Genomic DNA, 19,827 nt, shown 5'->3' on the forward strand with positions numbered 1-19,827 from the left:
TGTTATAGCAGAGTTAATAAATCATCATCTATCTTCTAGTAAAGAAAAACTGAGGAATTGAAGGTTGCAAACTAAAATTCCTCAGCCAGTCTCTAAACCAAAATTAATACTTACTTTGCAAAAGGTGGGATGCTGTGGTTTATGCAGTTTTTTTCCCTTCTCCATTGGAAGAAAATCTTCTTCCCAGTTTTGGTTCTTCTTTAAGGAACAAGAAAACTTTTCATAATTTTTATATAAAAAATTGAAGTTTTGGCATTTCACTTTGACTAAAACCTAGATAAAATTATGGGTGAAATTCTGGTTATGACTGCTTCTCACTTAAATAATTCATAGGTAAAATAGTGGAATTTCTGTGAAATACTTCAAGTTATTAGGAGGACTTGATATCAAAGTACTTATGCCTAAAATTCATAAGAAGAAAAATAGCCTTCATCAGGAATCTTTACAAATAAGCTTCTATACAGTTGTTATATATATTTTTAAAAGTCACTAATAACTTTTGTGTCTTTATTTTCTTAAAATAAATTTAAATTACTGATTTCTAGTAAGATGATATCTTCACCTTTTTTATAATCATTAAAATGGATAAATATATTTGGAAGCAAAGAGAGAATACCATTTCCTTAACAGTTTATTATAAAGGGAAATGCCTGAGAAATAGGCCCCTGAATCAAAATCAAAAACATATATTAAAAATCTATAAACAATAACTCAGCACCTCAGTGTATATTGTACCAACTAAGTAGAATACTAATATGCTGAAAATTATTTATTTTCGTTTTTGTAGGCTACTAAATGACTTGTTTTTATGACTTGCTTTTTGTTTGGTGTCTTGGGAAGGAAGCAGAAAAGTTGAGTATTTGTTTTATTGATACAAATATTCTACATTATGACGGGACAAAATAGTTTTTTATTAGTAATAATAAATAGAACAGAAATGACATTAAGTATTTTCAGAAAGGTTTGAATTAGGGTAGAGAAACAACGAACAGTAGAGTTATGCTGTAGGATTTTTTTTTTTTTAACAGATCATTTTAAAATCAGGCCCTAGGAAAAAAGGTGACCTGGGTGAATTGCCTCTATAGGGGGATAATGTTTTCTAGGAAGTGCAGTAAAAATTAGAAAAATCTGTATGTAGGATTCAAAGGACCATATAAGTAGATAGAAAAGATCAGACTCTTCACTAACATTCATTTATAAAAATTATATAAACCACTAAAGTTTGAAACTATAGTATGGGGCCGGGGAGCAAAGATGTTTGAAAGCCTCAAGCTCTGTGTTAACACCTGGGTAACATGAGATCAAAAGAGCAGGAAAATTGCTATCCTGGATTCAGACTAATGGTTAATCCAACTCAGCATTCTATCTCTGACTCAGAGACCATAGGCAAAACAGGGAAGAGCCTAACTGATTTCCTTCTCCTCACTTTGAGGATTTGCATCTACTCTGCAAAATCTTAATATTCCTTTTGAATTTATCATGGCTCTGTAATATATGAATTTATGTAATTTTTTAAAAATTAATTTTTAAAAATTCTCTAACAATTCTTGGGATTGAAAGTCCTAGAAGTTTTCTATCCTTTTTTTTTTTTTTTTTTTTTTTTTACTAGCTTTCATTGGCCTCCATTATGATACTCAAATTTCAGAAGGTTTTCTTTTCATTACAGCCTTCTTGGATTTGAAAGAGTTACCTAAGTCCCTTTTGTTCTGACTTACAACCATGACTTTAAAGGTTAACTAGGCAATCTTTTACCCTAAGACAAGACATTGTTCTCTCATATTCTGTAATTTGTATGTGAAGCACAGATACCATATGGTTTAAAAATATAATTTAGATTTTAAAGTTATTGGCACTATCTTTTAAAAACCTACATAATAGATATTGTCACTTAATAGACTCTCTCAAAATAAGCTCTAGTATTTCTGCAGCTCAGATTTGAGTAACATTTGAATACCAACTTAGGTTACAGAATGAATTGCAAAAGGACATTTCATTTAAGGTTTATGACTGTAAGGTTTAGACTGAAATTTTGTTTCTATGAAGGATTACTGAGAAAGAGTCTTAATCCTGTCCTTAGGCTTCACTTTTTGAAAAGTTGTCTCAAAGATGGTATGCCCCTTTACTGTTTAAAATTGTTGATTTAGTTCACCTCGGGGGGTTTTTTGTTTGTTTTTTGTGTTTTTTTTTTAAGTTGAAGTTATCAGATTAAAGCTAAGTGGTAGTAAATTTTTCAGAGTTAAAGTTAGATATGTTCCGGGGATAGGTCCATGACCTTAGGAGCTTAATTGTTATGAGACTGACATCATGGCAGTCAGTCATTTTTTTCCTCATAAAGTGATCCATGGAACGACAAGGCTAAATAAATCATGTCTGTGACCTAAATGTGGAAGTTCTTATTAACAGAAAATTATTTTTAAACCATTTGCATTCTCGAAGTGCCATTCACAGGATGGCACAAATTGTCATAGCATCTGGAAACTAGAGTTTCAGAGTCAGTCTAGTATTGTCACATGCAGAATGTAAAGATGAAGCTGCAGTTAAATTCTTAAAAGCATAAAATAAAAAATGTTGAGATATGGAATATTACAAGACATCTAAGGTAGATGTTTCATGTTTCATTCTATAGCTTAGAAATTGAGGCCTAAAGAGGCTAGTGATCCTATTTATATTTAGATAATAATCTTTGGTATTATAGTATAGTATTTAATTATAATATAGTATTTAATTACAAGCATAATTTTATTGAAAACTATTTTTGGGGTGATTTTATGCAGGTGTAGTTCCAGATGGCACCTATGAAGTATGTTCTAGGACTACAGGACAAGCAGCTGCTGGTAAGTTCATGACTGGTATTAGCTTTTTTACTTAAATAAGTTAGAGTTCTGCTTTTTTATACCTATATATGTAAATATACATATATACACACATAGATAAAGCCTTTTTATTTTTTTTTAAAGATTTTATTTATTTATTTGACAGAGATCACAAGTAGACAGAGAGAGAGGAGGAAGCAGGCCCCCCGCTGAGCAGAGAGCCAGATGGGGGGCTCCATCCCAGGACCCTGGGATCATGACCTGAGCCGAAGGCAGAGGCTTTAACCCACTGAGCCACCCAGGCCCCCGATAAAGCCTTTTTATTAACATTGAGTCTTTAAACTATTTCTGGTGTTCCCTGATTTTAAAAAACCATTTTTATAATAATATTAGCATATTTTTATCTGTTTAACAATCATTTATTAGACACTTGCTGATATACTGCAAAAAGTTTTAGGAAAGACAAAGACAAGATATACTTTTCTACTCTGTATAAATTTGAATTCTAATGTAGTTGAGGCTCTGCAGCATGACTAAGCTATAAGTGGTAAGTTCAATAAAATATGAAATTCTAATTGCTTTTGAAATCTACTGAGGAAAGAGAAAAATTTCAAATTTGGAGGGATACTAGGATTAGAGACATAAGAGGCAGAGAGAGAGGCAGAGGCAGAGGGAGAAGCAGGCTCCCCACAGAGCAGGGAGCCCAAAGGCAGGATTGATCCCAGGACCCTGGGATCAGGACCTGAACCAAAGGCAGACACTTAACCAACTGAGCTACCCAGGTGGCCCAGAGAAAGCTTCTTTTAATATTTAACAAGTATTTGAACAGGGACTTGACAGACAAAACTGTTTCTGAAGCAAAAACTGGAAGGGTATGCGTCAGAAAATTCAGGCAGACAGAATATTAGTAATGCTATGAAACCAGTGTCTAGTCAGAATTGTCCAGACTGGGTAGACAGAGTTATGTGAAAAATAATATGGGAAAAATATTAAAGGATAATAAGGAGTCTGAACTTAATTTGGTAGAAAGTGGGAGAGCCACTGAATTTTTGTGAGCAAGAAAGCAGACACTTTTAAGGATTAGAAAGGAAAAAAATCTTAGGAAACTGGTTAGGAGATAACTCTAGAAGTTATAACCTGTCTTGACTAAGATGATAGTACAATGTAAATTTTTATTGATTTTACTTGGTTAGGGTAAGGGTAAGCTAAGGGGAGCTATTTAAGGGCTCTCAAAATGTCTGTGCAAGTAGAACTGATTAAAATTAGTAGATTTCCTTTCTCTCCTTACTATTTCTTGTTATCCTCCCCAAACCTAGCCTTGGTGCTCATCCTAAGTAACTTGCCTCAGAAAGTAGCAAGGCCAACAGTCCCACTGGTAGAGAACTGAAAAGGTTAGGAAATTTCCAGGAGTAATGTTAGAAGAAATGGGTGGTAACTTAGGTAAACATATATGTATTTGGAGAAAGGTCACATAAAAGTCATTGTCAGAACTCTGGTTTATAAGTGACAACAACCCACACAAACTAGCTTAACCAAAAGGGGGAGTTTATGAAAAGTATACATGCAGATCACAGTTAAGCTTAGAAATGGCTATCTCAGTGAAGATAAGGAAAAAGGTCAGTTCAGAGGCTCTCAGGAACTCCTGGATCCAAGGTTTCGACTGCCACCAGGGCTTTCTTCTTTGCTCCTCTCTGGCTGCTTCATTTTCTTCATACTGCTGACCTCCTCCTTACACATGCCAGAAGATATGGCTGCCAATAGCCCATGAGCCTCATTCCCCCTCCCTCAAGCACTAGAGAAGGGACCATTTTTTTCCTGAAGTCCAGAGAAGGGTTTTTAGATTTCCAACTTTGACTCTCACCTGGCCTACTTATCTAATTCTGCCTAATGAGTGAGGATCAGGAAATTCCCATTATAGCCATCGGAGGGTAGATCAGTTCAGGAGTGGAGAGAAGAGGGAATCCATAGTTCACAGGAGAAAGAAGGGTGCTGCACAGAGGAAACAAACTTGCACACTCTGCAGAGGGAAATCAATCCCAGACCTAGTTGTGAGAGAGATTAGTTGTTAAATAAGGCCATCATCCGTTTTATTCCTGAAATATAAATTGATTTAAATATCTGAACTCAAGACTTACCAAAAATGCCACTTCTCTTTATTTAAACAGAAAGTAGTAGTGCTGGAACGTGGACACTCAATGTTTTGTGGAAGATGTGTGGGATCGATGTCCATATGGATCCTAACATTGGCAAAAGACTTAATGCTCTGGGCAATACCCTTACGACACTGACAGGAGAGGAGGACATAGATGACATTGCTGATCTAAATTCAGTGAACATAGCTGACCTGTCAGATGAGGATGAAGTTGATACTATGTCTCCCACTATCCATACTGTAAGTAAACTCACTGTTAGACTTTTCTGGACTGGCCTTTACCCTGAGACAGGGAAAGATTGACTTAATGTTATTTATTATATTGTAGTTGACAATTGTAGAGGAAGGAAGAGAGTGATGGTTTCCTGTGTCTATATTTTGTAATTTTTAAAAATTTCATAATATTGTTTTTCATTGATACTTTTCTTATTAGCTGTCAACAGACTTGTGCCTTAACCTATAGTTAATGTACTAACGGTAAAAACAAAGTGAAAGCAAACCTGTGGAGACAGACAGTACATTAGTAGTTGCTGAGGGCTGGAGGAGTTGGGGATGGGGAATGGAGAAAGACTGCTGTTTGTTATGAGGTTTCATTTGGGGGTGGGTGGTGAAAGTGTTCTAAACAGATTGTGGTGACAGTTGTACAACTTTGTGAATATACTCAAAACCAATAAATTGTTCATTTTAAATGGGTGAATTTTATGGCATGTGGATTATATCTCAATAAAGATGCTAAAAAATGAATCTGAAAAGCAAAGTGCATATACACAAAATATACATTTAAAAAATGTATTTCCCTCTGTACTGTATATTTTATAGTATAAATTATTTGGTAGTTTAAAAGCAAGTTAATCTCGGCTTTTATTCTGGTATTGGTTTAAAATTTTTTTAAATTTCTTTTAACTGCTTCATGAAATAGTCTTGTTCTTGGAAAGAAATTTTTAAAAAATTAATGTTACTGTTTATCATTTAGAGTTCAGATGGAAGTTCAGTAAGTGGAGATGGCCACAAGCTCACCTTTGGGCAGCGACTTGTAAATCACCTGCTAGGCCTGACGCCCCCAAATCAGCGCCATTCTGTTCCTGCAGAGTATCTGTGTGACCCAGAGGTGTGGGGCTCCCCTCAGTCTAGCCAGTCCCATTCGAAAGCATGCAGAGCTCACTCATGGGGAAATGTAGGTAGCAGCTACATAGATTCCTTGTGAAAATGAAGGGATTTGAATCACTGGAGAATTCCAATCATCTTACTTGATATAGATGGCTTTGATTCTTGCATGCTTCCTTTGATTTAAGGTGTTATTCTTGTGATAGTATAGATTTGCGGTGTGACCTGGAAGTGGTATTGACAGACATGCTTTTGATTTTTCAGGAAGCTGTAGATTATCGAAGACAAGGAGCATCTTGTAGCCAGCCAGGAGAACTTAGAGGAAGAAAAATTATGAAGCGTATAGTGGATATCAGAGAACTGAATGAACAGGCTAAAGTAATAGATGATCTTAAGTATGTGTAATGATTTTTAATATAATATAATATTTTTAATAATGGAATCATAGAATTTTAAATAGGGAGAAGACTGGATTTGGGCCAGTATATACCCCCCCTTAATTTATAAATGAGATCACCAAGGTCCAGTAGAGTTTGATAACTTGCCTGAGATCATACATTCATTAGTGATGAAGTTAGGTGTGCAGTTCTGTCCAGCTCTCATCACAACTCCCCATTTCTGGGCAGTTTAATGACAGACTATGTATCATATATACATATCTCTACATATGTGTATACGTCTACATATACCTTCACATATGTATATTAACATATGTGTTAGTCTTTTGCTAACATTGGTATTTCTGGAATGTAAATTTTTTTTTAATGTTCAGTTAACCAACATACAGTGCATCATTAGTTTTGAATGTAGTGTTCAACAATTCCTTAGTTGCATATAACACCCAGTGCTCATCACAACATGTGTCTGGAATGTAAATTTTTAAGGAAGGAAACAAATTTAGCATTTATTAAGTACCAAGAAATCACAAGATTTCTGTGAGATTAGATGGCATTACCCAAACTTAATAGATGAGAAAACTGGCTCAGAGAGGTTAAAGAAGTGGGATTTGAACTTGTGTGTGTCTGAAGTCAAAGTTTATGCTTTTTTTCTGCCTGCTTGTATTAACAATTCTCTAAAACTGAGATGGATATAAGGTGAATAGGGAGGTGGGGAGTAAGTGGTGGTAATATTTTTTTTCTTTATCTATTCCCTGGTGTATATTACTGATTAAATAATACTTGCTCTAGAAGACAAAGTATCCTAATTGTCGAACTTCGATATTTTTGTTTTCCCAAAAGATGATAGTCATGCCTCATCTTTTCTGATCTTCATATACCACCTGTGTCTGTGGTTTTTTCATTCAGGAACTCTAAACAAATAATGTGCATTTTGTACAATGAAAGGTATTACCTAAAAAGTGATCTGTAAATTAATTACGATACAGCGATTCACATTTTCCTGTTGACTTACATTGCAGTGTGAGTTTTGCTCTTGGGGGTTAAAAGTGACTTGTAGCAAAATATACATCCTCCCTTTAAATTTTACCTGAGGCTTAAATATATGTATAATTTTACATTCAGACATTATTCTGCAGAGTGAGTCCATAGCTTTCATGAGATTGTCACAGAGGCTATTAAGCGGAAGTGGGAAAGAGCCATCTCCTAAAATATTAGAGAGCTTTTTAACAGTTTACTAGGTATGAGTGTTAACTTTAAGGATTTTGGCCTGTCCATATATCTTTGATATTCTGAAAGTGAAAGAATTAAAAGGGAGCAAATATAAATCAGTCTTACTCTGTCACCCCTTTACACTAATTGTGGTATTTATTTTGCATCCAGAAAATTAGGTGCAAGTGAAGGAACCATAAACCAAGAAATTCAGCGTTATCAACAGTTAGAATCTGTTGCTGTGAATGATATTCGAAGAGATGTTCGTAAAAAATTACGGAGGTCCAGTATGCGAGTGAGTAAACATTTAAGAAGAATTTTATTATTGGAGTAGACTGTTCTTTTATTTTTCACTTTCTGAAACTTTGTGACCATACTTAAGTTCTCTTTCGTTCTCCATTTCTATTGATAATACCACTTGATTTGTCCATCCCATATCTACTAGGTACTAGGCACTATTTAAAGCACTTTACACTTAACGACCCATTAGATTTTACAATGGCCAAAGGAGGTAGCATGTACTATTTTCCCCGTTTTAAAAATGAGGACACTGGGACGCCTGGGTGGCTCAGTTGGTTAAGCAGCTGCCTTCGGCTCAGGTCATGATCCCAGCGTCCTGGGATCGAGTCCCACATTGGGCTCCTTGCTCCGCAGGGAGCCTGCTTCTCCCTCTGCCACTCTGTCTGCCTGTGCTCACTCTCTCTCTCTCTCTGACAAATAAATAAATCTTTAAAAAAAAAAAGATGAGGACACTGAGACAGCAGTCAAGTAATTTGACCAAGGTTACACAGTTGTTAACCTTGGTGGAGCCAAGATTAAACCCAAACAGTGGGACTCTGCAGTCTGTCCTTAGCCACTACTTTTTATCCACCTTTCATAAAACCGTAGTGTCTTTTTAGTGTCTAACTCAAATGTGAGTCTTTTGAAATGTCCATTCTACTCCCATCCCATTTTCCACAGCTGACTTTACCTTTTAGCCACTGTGTACTCTCAGCCCTTCATTCTCTTTTCTTTGCACATTTAGTTGTACTAACTAGAATATGAGTCTCTTAAACAACAAGTTATTTTTGACCCCATTTCCTACCACATTTTTTTGGTCCAGGTGCTGAATAAGTCCAGTTGCTGAATAAGTGAAATAAGTATGTAGATAGATATACTATAAACATATAGTAGAAAATAGTTCTAAAATATATTCAAATGGAGGTAGGTTGCCTTGGGTCAAGGTGGTCTTGTTAGTGGAAAAACTACTTTTTTCAGAAGAGATAGGTTCTTAACCTTTTTTTTTTTTTTTAAATAATCAGCAGAACCTTCCATTTTTTAGTGGCCCCCTAATACATAAAAAGCATTAAATCCGAGCTGCTAGGACCAGAAGAAGAGGGGAAAGTTTGCAGGGATTCAGGGTTTATTGGCTTAACCTTTCTTGACCACCCCAAACTCCCAGACATCCTAATTTGAAAACTGTTCTAAATTATTTATTCAAATTGAAGATAAAATCCAGTTTGAGTTATTCATCACTGGCTTTTGATGGTAATAAATGGATAGTGATGATCTGTAATGCATAAGTCTTTATTTAAAATTTTTGCTACTGTATACCTAACAATCATACAATAAAATTAAAGTACTGCTTATGTACTATTTATAAGGTAGTTTATATTTGGTAATTGACTGTTAAAAATAAAACTAAGTAGAGAGAATTAGGGAAATTCTTGAACTTTTATCAGTGTTCTTAGCATATATCTCATCTGTCTTTCCCCCCTCACTTCCTCCTCAGTCCTCTTGCATTCCACATCTCCATTGTCTTGGAATCCTTTCAATTATCCAGACCCCAATTACACATTTAGAGATAAGTAGGATGTTGAGGTCACCTCTTCCTTTCCTTCCTTATAATGGAGTGCTGTGGCAGGCATGCCTGTGGGTGGTACTTAAGATGATCAATGGTTCCACCACCCCAACTGGTCTCCCCATCCCAGCCTCTCCCTCTCCCCTTCCTGCTCTCCTCCGATCTCCCTTTCACCTCCTCCTGCCACCCAGCTTTCTCCCAGAATCTTTCCTTTTAATTCTCATTTTTTTTTTTTGGCCTTTCTTTCCTCTTTGTTTCCTTTCTTCTCACCTTATTTCTGTACCCCTCATCCTGTTCCCATTCTTTTTCTTTTCTCTCTCAGGCCAGACGGTGAACCATATTTCCATTGTATAACCCTTCTAATTGACATTAGGACTAAAGAGTGGCTGAGTCCTGCTCTGCTTTGATTCCTCTATACTGTTAAATGGCATTTAAAGACAATTTTTTTAAAAGATTTTATTTATTTATTTCACAGACAGAGATCACAAGTAGGCAGAGAGGCAGACAGAGAGAGAGAGGGGGGGAAGCAGGCTCCCCGCTGAGCAGAGAGCCTGATGTGGGGCTCGATCCCAGGACCCTGGAACCATTACCTGAGCCACCCAGGCACCCCTAAAGACAAATTTAAAGTAGCATGTTATTGACCTGGAGAAAACATACTATTTTGTTGAATAGAATATTTTACCTATAGTAAGATATTATGACAATAAGCAACCGTCTAAAGTCACTCTTCCTCTCCCATTTCATTAGGCTGCTTCTCTAAAGGATAAGTGGGGTTTGGGTTACAAACCAAGTTATAGCCGTTCAAAAAGCATTTCTGCTTCTGGAAGACCTCCTCTTAAACGAATGGAAAGGGCAAGGTAATACCTATTTTCATCACTGAAACAAGTAATAAAATTGCTGATTCCTTTATGAAGATCCACTACTAATTTATTGTGTTCTACTTGGGGAAATTACACAATTAAGGGAGCAAAAATTAACCTTATTAGTCAAATACCAGTAATAATGGATACTGTCCAACTAAAAAGTTTACTTGAGGAATTCTTCTAGTGTACTTATACCGCAATCACTGTGTTCTTTTTAGAAAAGAAGTACATTGCTATTTAGACAAGTTTATGTGTAAACTTATGGACTATTCAAAGAAATGATTATGTGCAGATTAGTAACTGCTGCTATAAGTTTGCCATTTTAGAAGAGATGTGACTACATACATATTTAGCATATGAAAAAATGGAAATTCTACATATTAAAGAAAAATACTGTCTTACTAATAAATGAGCATTTAAAGTAAGAAGTATATATTTTTTAATATGGTTTAGTTTCAGAAAATCTCATGTTAATCAAAATGTTCAGTTTTGTTTTGTTTTTTAATGAGATGCTAAAGATTAAGGAATGGGATACTAAAAATTTAATCCTTGGATAAGGTAAATATTTAGAAATATTTAGTGTCAGTAAAAAATTTACTGACATTTGTTAGACTTTTATAAAGTCCAGGAACTTTTTAAAAAAAGAATGTTAATGTTTTGTAACTTCATATTTTTCTTCCAGTTCTCGAATAGGAGAAACTGAGGAGCTCCCTGAAATCCGTGTGGATGCAGCATCTCCCGGACCCAGAGTAACCTTCAATATCCAAGATACAGTAAGAGAGATATTATTTGTTAGAGATACACAGTGTCAAATAATTTTTAGTAATTACAAAATTACAGTAGTTACAGTTTCAAAATATGAATTCCTACCTACAATGAAAGTGCCAGTTGTGATGGGTGAAGTGTCTTTAAATTACCAAACAGCAAGACACTGCCTCTGTGCTAGCATTTGAGAGCCATGCTGCTCATGTTAGTGTTTTGCACCTAGAATAAAGATTCCATACTGCTTGATCTTAGGTAGAAAGACTTCGTTGAATAATTTTCCTCTCAAGTATGAATCCATATTAAACTAGGTCTTTTACACAAGTGTAAATGTGGAATGTTTATACTTTATCTATTTATCTTATTATGTATTTTAGTTCGGAATATATAGAGGTAATAGCAGAAACCAGAAGTTAGAAGGTCAGCTTAAAAGTTATATTTAATTTTATATATGTTAAAATTTATGTTAACATGTTTTTTTTTTAATGTTTGTTTGCTTTTAAACCATTGTTTTTTTTTATTTTTCATGAGTTTTTATATATTTTCTTATTATTTTAATAAAGTTGAAAAAAACAGTATGGGGAAGTACGCCACAATCCAGCTGTCCTGGGGAAGGGTATTTTCAGGTACTTATTAAGAACACCATAAATTTTGCTTTAAAACTAATTAACCACCCTGAAAATCTGCTTTCAAAATGTCTTCCTTTCATTTTATACTAAACTCAGACCTCAAAAATATTTTACATAAAGCTTTAAAATTGTTTGAATTCTTTTTCATCATGTATATTTTATAAGCTCTTGCATGAAAACATTTTAGTTCTGTATTTCTTTATATAATATTAATTATTGAATCTTCAGAATTACTAAATCAGCTTACCAAATTAACCAAATCATAAATCAAAAACTACTATTTATTAGTTATTTGCTAATCCTAAGTGAATCTCTTTTCCCTACATTCAATGACAAAATGAATCTTTTTTTTAAAAAATATTTTAACTAATTGAAACTAGAATCTAACTTCTCTCAGAACAACAAATTAATCATTGAATGCTATTTCTTTGGAGTCACTGTGTACATATAAAAAAAGCATACGTTTATTTAAAAAATCCATTTAAAAATTATGTTCGGGGCACCTGGGTGGCTCAGTGGGTTAAAGCCTCTGCCTTCAGCTCAGGTCATGATCCCAAGGTCCTGGGATCGAGCCCCGAAACTGGCTCTCTGCTCAGTGGGGGGCCTGCTTCCTCCTCTCTCTCTGTCTGCCTCTCTGCCTACTTATGATCTCTGTCTGTCAAATAGATAAATAAAATCTTAAAAAAAAAATTATGTTCAAAACAGTATGGAAAATGTGCCACCCAAGGACTTAAAAGTTGAATTAACATTTCTAGGAACCATATATTTTCCCTGAATATAAGTCATGAAAGTAAAATTAAATTTTAAAAATATATCTGTACACTAGGTATATAAATCTTTGTCTAGAAATTTTCCATCAAGTTACATTAAAAACTGGCACTTATTCCACATACATTTTGTGTCCCTGCCCTCTTAAGCTATAGTTTTAGAACATATCCCGCCATTACACTGAACTTAGTCAAACTGAATTTTGTTTTAGAACTGTAAGATTATAGGGGTGCCTGAGTGGCTCAGTCAATTAAGCGTCTGCCTTCAGCTCGGGCCCTGATCCCAGGGTCCTGGGATTGAACCCCAGGACCAGTTGAGCTACCTGCTCGGCAGGAAGTCTGTTTCTCCCTCTCCCACTCCCCCCTGCTTGTGTTTCCTCTCTCACTGTTTCTCTCTCTCTGTCAAATAAATAAATAAAATCTTAAAAAAAAAAAAAAAAGAACTATGAGATTATGGGGAGCTTGATAAACATGTCCTTTTTTTTTCTAAAAATGAACTTGCAAATAAATCATTTAAAGAATTGAATCGAGGGATTCTCCTAATTGATTTTTCCCCATCCATTTTTTTTTTATTGAGACATAACATTATATCAGTTTCAGATGTAAAACCAATGATTTGATTTATTTGTATATTTTGAAATGATCAAGTATGTTTTGAAATGATCAAGTAATTCTCAAAGGCATTAATACTTGAATTGGTTCAAGTCCTATTTTTAAATAGTAATGTAAGCTATTTGTTAAAAAAAATAGCATATAAAAATCCCAAATTATAGAATAGATCATTAAGGCATGGTTAAATGTAAAATAAATGTAAAACAAAGGGATTGCACAGATTCTTACTTTTAAGAAATTGAAGATGTTCTGATGAATAAAATCTGTTTTACTTAATTACTAAATAACATATATATTGTAAAAAATAAGGAAAAGCTGAATTCTGCATGTAAGACTTTTTTATTATAGTATTCTATTTTTGTGTATCTAATTTTGTTGTATTTAATAGTATCAACAAATTACATTACCTTGCACATAACACTTTACAAAGGCTTATCCCATTTTCAAAGGATATTTGAGCAAGTCTCAAATTGGAAAAACAAATTAGATCATAGGAAGTTTTGTTATTGTTGTTTTGTTTTTTTGATCTACTTAAATACAGTGGCCTTCTGGTGCAATTCTCAGTGACATAGTGTTTATTATAAACTATTCACCTTAAAAAATAGTATTTATAAGTTTGATTCTTATCTTTAATTACATAATGATTGACACGTCTGTTGTCTACAGCCAAATAGAGACTTTTTTTTTTTTTTAAGGACTCATTTTTAAAAGCTAGCTATAAAAAGCATCCAGAAGCATGAAATAATTTCTCTAGGGACACTGCATGCTCTTCCATCACTAATTACTCTCTTGCTCTTCTGATTTACAGTTGATCACATTGTTTGCTTTGTCTCCACAACATGTTTAACTATGCTTAAAGAATTACACAATATGTACTAATTAACAGGCTGATATGTTTATATAATGTAAAATTTCACTCTAATTTTTAGTATGTCAGTAGTGTGTCTGTCTGTGGTAAGACCTTCCTTCCTTGGTGTGCCATTTCATATGACGGTTCAGGTTGAGGAAATTCAACTCTTGAGAGAATTTTAAATGCTTAAACATATATTTTTTTCTTTTTCTTTTTTTAAGTAAGAGATGTATAATGTGAACCTGACTCACATCTTCTCTTTTTACACTTAGTTTCCAGAGGAGACAGAACTGGACCTTTTGTCAGTAACCATTGAAGGACCATCCCATTACTCCGCAAATAGTGAAGGATCATATTCCGTGTTCAGTTCTCCCAAAACTCCAGGAGGCTATTCATCAGGCATTCCTTTCCAGCCTGAAGAGGGCCGACGGGATGACAGTTTGTCTTCTACTAGTGAAGATTCTGAGAAGGATGAAAAGGATGAAGACCATGAGAGGGAAAGGTTTTATATTTACCGGAAACCCTCGTAAGTGGCCTTTTTGTTTTGAGACCCATAGGTAGTATTTCAGAGTCTAGAACTGAGCTTTGAAGAATTATGTGTAACTATTAAATTTTACAGAAAAAAATCTTGATGTGCCTAACCAAAGTGAGACTAAGAAACAGCTATGGTTTACTAATACAATTTAGCTCCATATGACATTATTTTTTTTCTTTCCCTATTCTTTGTTCTTTTAATAAAATCAGAAAAATAGCATTTCACAATTTGCAAAAATGAAATCTCACAAATGTAGAATACAGTTCATACATTGACATTCAGACTTCTCAATAGGAGTGATTATGCCTGTGTCCTCAGCACCTAGCATGTCGGCTGGCACGTAATAGTTACTGAGTGCATGGTTGTTGAATAAAATGTGACTCCATCAGACTTGGGAAAAATTTCAATTAGTATGAGCTAATTGAGTAATATGTATGAATTTATAAAATGGTAAAATTTATTTACAGGCTATTGCTCACATAACATATTGGGAAATAGTTTGTTGAAAATTCTTCGAATTTAGTAAAATGTAACAGTCAGTTCTTTCTCTAGACACACATCTCGTAAAAAAGCAACAGGCTTTGCTGCTGTTCATCAGCTATTTACAGAACGCTGGCCCACAGCTCCAGTCAACCGAAGTCTTAGTGGCACAGCTACCGAGAGAAATATTGACTTTGAACTTGATATACGGGTGGAAATTGATAGTGGAAAATGTGTTCTCCACCCAACTACCCTTCTACAAGAACATGACGATATAAGCTTGAGAAGGTAAGAATTTGGTCAGAAAAGGGTACATTAACTTTATTGCTGTATCCCTGAATTACAAACAACTTTTTCACCCATCTCCCAAAATACATATTTAAAGAGTGGATTTAATCAGAGTTTTAAGTTTGAGTGGTTACTTGTATAACATACTATTTCCTTAAACAAGTATATAAAATTTTCTGGCAACTAGAAATGCATTTCTGCTTTAGGTTCTAGCAATTTAATTAAGAGTTGTGTCTTTGTAATTATCCTTTAAATAAGCCCAAATTTCTCAGTCTCTGTTCTTGTATTGTGAATATTTCTGTTTTAAAGAACAGTGCAGTACTCAAAGATTTCTTGGTTATTCAGAGTTTTGGTGAATTCAGAAAAAAAAGCAAGATTGGGAAACTGGGGACAAAGAGGCCTCAGTATATTGGAATGTAGCTTCACCATTTATCTCCATCATTGAAAAAGTGGTGGTATAAATAGACTTCTTAAGATTAGATTATTTTTTCTTTGAATTTTTGCCTTTCCTAATCTTAAAAAGAACTAAAGAAAATAATAATTGAGACAATAGATGGGAAGTGACTAGAGATGTCAATTAAAAAAGGGGGTAGAATGCTGACAACTGTTGAAGCTGGAAGATGGAGCCATAGGGGTTTACAGTTTACCATTCTGTTTACTTTTTGCATGTTTGAAATTTTTCACAATAAAAGATTTTTACGGGCACCTGGCAGGTTCATCGGTAGACCATGCGACCTTGAGCCTCATGTTGAGTATAGAGATTACATTAAAAAAAAAATCTTTTTTTTTTTTTTTAAGATTTTATTTATTTATTTGACAGACAGATCACAAGTAGGCAGAGAGGCAGGCAGAGAGAGAGAGAGAGAGGAGGAAGCAGGCTCCCTGTTCAGCAGAGAGCCCGACGCGGGGCTCGATCCCAGGACCTTGGGATCATGACCTGAGCCGAAGGCAGAGGCTTCAACACACTGAGCCACCCAGGTGCCCCCCCAAAAAAGATCTAAATGGTCTTTTTTTCTAAGGAGGGTTTTATAAAATGAGAAGATAAAAAAGGTACTTAAACAGTTAAATTCCTACAAATGTAGTAGTAATGATAAAAAGCATGTTAATTCATTAAAATAGATTGCTGATATTCAACTGATTTTACCTGTGTAAAGGGCAATTTCATTTGGCTCAACCTAATACATTCATGTGAAACACCTGCGACCTCAGGAAAGACTAAAGGTGGCTGCCCTATGTAGTTACAGAGCATACAACATGAATGTCATACATGCACGGTGTTAGCCAGTTTAGCTACGGGCACTAATGAGCTTTCCTTTTTCAGTTTTATTAATGAAGGATTATATTCCACTTACTGTATAAGTAAAAGTTTGATTGTAAACAAAAGGAGATGAATGCCTTTTTTTTTTTTAAAACAAGCAAACAGTGGTTGCTTTTTTTTTTTTAAGTTTTTATTTATTTGTTTGTCAGAGAGAGAGAGAGAGAGAGAGCACAGGCAGACAGAGTGGCAGAGGGAGAAGCAGGCTCCCTGCGGAGCAAGGAGCCCAATGCGGGACTGGATCCCAGGACGCTGGGATCATGACCTGAGCCGAAGGCAGCCGCTTAACCAACTGAGCCACCCAGGCATCCCGAATGCCATTTTTAAGAAAAAGATAAAAATCATTTTTCTATTTATAGGAGTTATGATAGAAGCTCCAGGAGTTTAGATCAAGATTCTCCTTCAAAAAAGAAGAAGTTTCAAACCAATTATGCTTCTACCACCCATTTAATGACTGGCAAGAAAGTACCATCATCTCTACAGACAAAGTCTAGTGACTTAGAAACAACAGTATTTTACATTCCTGGAGTTGATGTAAAGGTAAAAACCTTAAAGTCTAGGATTAGATTATTCTTTGCAGTGTTTATTTTATATCATGCGTGTTCTTCCTTTACCAATTACATTAAAGTGAGACTTTCCAGCATTTTTCTTTGGTATAACTATATTCTGAACATAAGAAGATCCAAATTTCAGGTTGCCACTTCTTTTATACAGCTTCTCCATTGAACTTTGTTAGTATGAAGTTACTTTTTTATGCATTGATAGTCATATCATTTGCTAAACCTTTCCTTGTCCAATTTAAGTAAACAACTATTTTTTAGATTATGGAGTTATAGACTCCTATAACATTAAGATAGGAGGAACTTAATATCTGGGATGACTTTTTAAATTTTAAATGAAAAACAGCTAAGAATCTTGCTAGTATCACAGTGTTAACTTGTAAAAAACTGGAACTGGGTCTTCTGACCCCTGGATTGGTGTTCTTTCTTCCACATTTTTTAACATATGTTGGTTTTTCTCATCTTCATTATTTTAATTTTGAAAGTTTATTTGTCTTAATACAGTTGCATTACAATTCCAAGACACTAAAGACCGAATCACCCAATGCCTCCAGAGGATCTTCCTTGCCAAGAACACTCTCTAAAGAGTCCAAGCTGTATGGTATGAAAGATAGTGCACCATCTCCTCCTTCTCCTCCTTTACCTTGCAATGTCCAGAGCAAGACTAACACCTTACTTCCTCCCCAACCCCCACCTATTCCCTCAGGTATTTCAGGAAAATATGCTTTATTTTTAATTTTTTTGGTAACCTTTTAGTCATCACTTACTTGCTCTATTGAGAATTTCTTGCAAATTCACATGTTAAAAAAAAAATCCCTTAGACTTGTCAGTAACGATGGTATAAAACTCACATATAGAAGTCTGGCCCAACTTTTGGCTATTTTTCAAACTGATACTACCTAGGATATCACTGTTAAAAGAATCTTAATATGCCAAATAGATTATTTACTTAACTTTTTAGATCTATTTACTTAGAAAATTTTTATATATTTCATATTTGGGAGTTTTTGATCTAAGTGGAAACATTAAACTTATACTTTTAAGACAAAGTACATTGGTCTTAACCACATTTATTAATTATCTATTCCTGCATAAAAAATTATCCCAAACCTGGAGGCCTATAACCTCAAACACAATTTGTGGATCAGAAATACAGGAGCAGTTCGGCTGGTGAATCTAATTTGACAGTCTTTTGTGACATTTCAGTCAAGATGTTGGCTAGGCTGTGGTCATCAGAATGCTCAACTGGGCCTGGAAAACCTACTTCCATCACATCCCACTCACATGGTGGGCTGGTACTTTAGTTCCTCCCCATTTGGGCCTGTCCACTGGCCGTTTAAGTGTTCCTATAACAAGGGAACTGACTTCCCTGGAAAGGAGTGATCCAAAAGAGAACATAGCTACTAAAGTTGCAGTATCTTTCATGGCTTAGCCTCAGAAGTCACAGACTATCACTTCCACAATATCTTATTGAGCATACAGGTCAGCCCTAGTCAGTGTGCGAGAAAACTATACGAGGGCATGAATACCAGGAGGCAAGGGCCACTGAAGCTATTTTGGAATCTGTCTACCACATCACATGAATAATACCTTATATATATAGTAAAATTTCCCCCCCCAAAAAGGGAACATCAGGTTGAATAAGAATTAGTTCAAAAAGTTTCATTTGACAAATGGAATTTGATATATAAATCTTTTAAAATGTCTAATAAATATGATAATAATGCATAATATTTTTATATCATTTTTGAATTGGCAAGGCACATCTATGCCTATTAAGTATAGGACAGATATTATTATCCCCATTTTATAAATGAGGGAAGTTCAAGTTCATAGAAGTTGAACTGCTTTTCTAGGTTTACAAAACTAATATATGTTGGGGGTGGAAACCTAAGCCAAAGTTAGCTGAGTCTTAGCTATTATATTCATTCTACACACCCAGAAATATTTCCTTTCTGCAGGAAAGAGGGATGGGAGTCATGCAGGGAGGCATTATAAAGATCTACAAGCTAAGAAGTACAGGAACACAGGAAAGCCTGAAAACAACATTTTTCCTCACTTAACAAAAAATATTGTTAGTCAAATTTCTCTATATCTTCTTAAGTGGACAAAATAATGCTAAATGAGACACTAAGCAAATTTTAAACAAAAAATTGAAGCAACATTTGTGACCTAGAGCAAGTAGGAATAACTATTGTACTATATGCATCATTAATTATCTTTATATTCTAATATTAATATATCATATTTGTCAATCTGCTATTTTTATTGTGTTCTTATATAGTTTAGGAATAAGATGCTTCACCTGATTAAACTGTCATACATAGTTCTGATTTCTCACAAAATTATTATATGTTGTATGGGAACTATTAAATTCACCTCACATTTGTAAATGTTTTAGCCAAAGGAAAAGGAAGTGGAGGAGTAAAAACAGCCAAATTATATGCTTGGGTAGCACTTCAGTCATTGCCAGAAGAAATGGTTATTAGTCCCTGCCTGTTAGATTTTCTGGAAAAAGCTCTGGAAACTATCCCAATTACACCAATTGAAAGGAATTATACAAGTAAGTATCCTCCTTACGTATTTACTTCCCCATCACAATTTTTTTTTTTTTTTTTTTTGAGAGAGTGCAAGCACAGTTGGGGAGAGG

General features: G+C 34.8%; 1 protein-coding gene across 1 annotated transcript in view; it reads left to right on the forward strand.

Moving 5' to 3' along the window:
- The window catches only part of BLTP1 (bridge-like lipid transfer protein family member 1), a 204,592-nt gene that overhangs the window by 154,196 nt on the left and 30,569 nt on the right, over positions 1 to 19,827 (forward strand). Inside the window, exons 60-72 of the mRNA XM_080795525.1 lie at positions 2,775 to 2,834; positions 4,979 to 5,205; positions 5,939 to 6,139; positions 6,334 to 6,464; positions 7,848 to 7,971; positions 10,264 to 10,373; positions 11,062 to 11,152; positions 11,705 to 11,767; positions 14,272 to 14,525; positions 15,087 to 15,302; positions 16,977 to 17,157; positions 17,682 to 17,778; positions 19,579 to 19,740. Of these exons, the coding sequence (XP_080651651.1) occupies positions 2,775 to 2,834; positions 4,979 to 5,205; positions 5,939 to 6,139; positions 6,334 to 6,464; positions 7,848 to 7,971; positions 10,264 to 10,373; positions 11,062 to 11,152; positions 11,705 to 11,767; positions 14,272 to 14,525; positions 15,087 to 15,302; positions 16,977 to 17,157; positions 17,682 to 17,778; positions 19,579 to 19,740 (1,917 nt within the window). The remainder of the gene's footprint in view (positions 1 to 2,774; positions 2,835 to 4,978; positions 5,206 to 5,938; positions 6,140 to 6,333; positions 6,465 to 7,847; positions 7,972 to 10,263; positions 10,374 to 11,061; positions 11,153 to 11,704; positions 11,768 to 14,271; positions 14,526 to 15,086; positions 15,303 to 16,976; positions 17,158 to 17,681; positions 17,779 to 19,578; positions 19,741 to 19,827) is intronic.

This window comes from Martes martes (genome assembly GCF_963455335.1).
Source record: "Martes martes genome assembly, chromosome: 2".
NCBI classification, from domain to species: Eukaryota; Metazoa; Chordata; class Mammalia; order Carnivora; family Mustelidae; genus Martes; species Martes martes.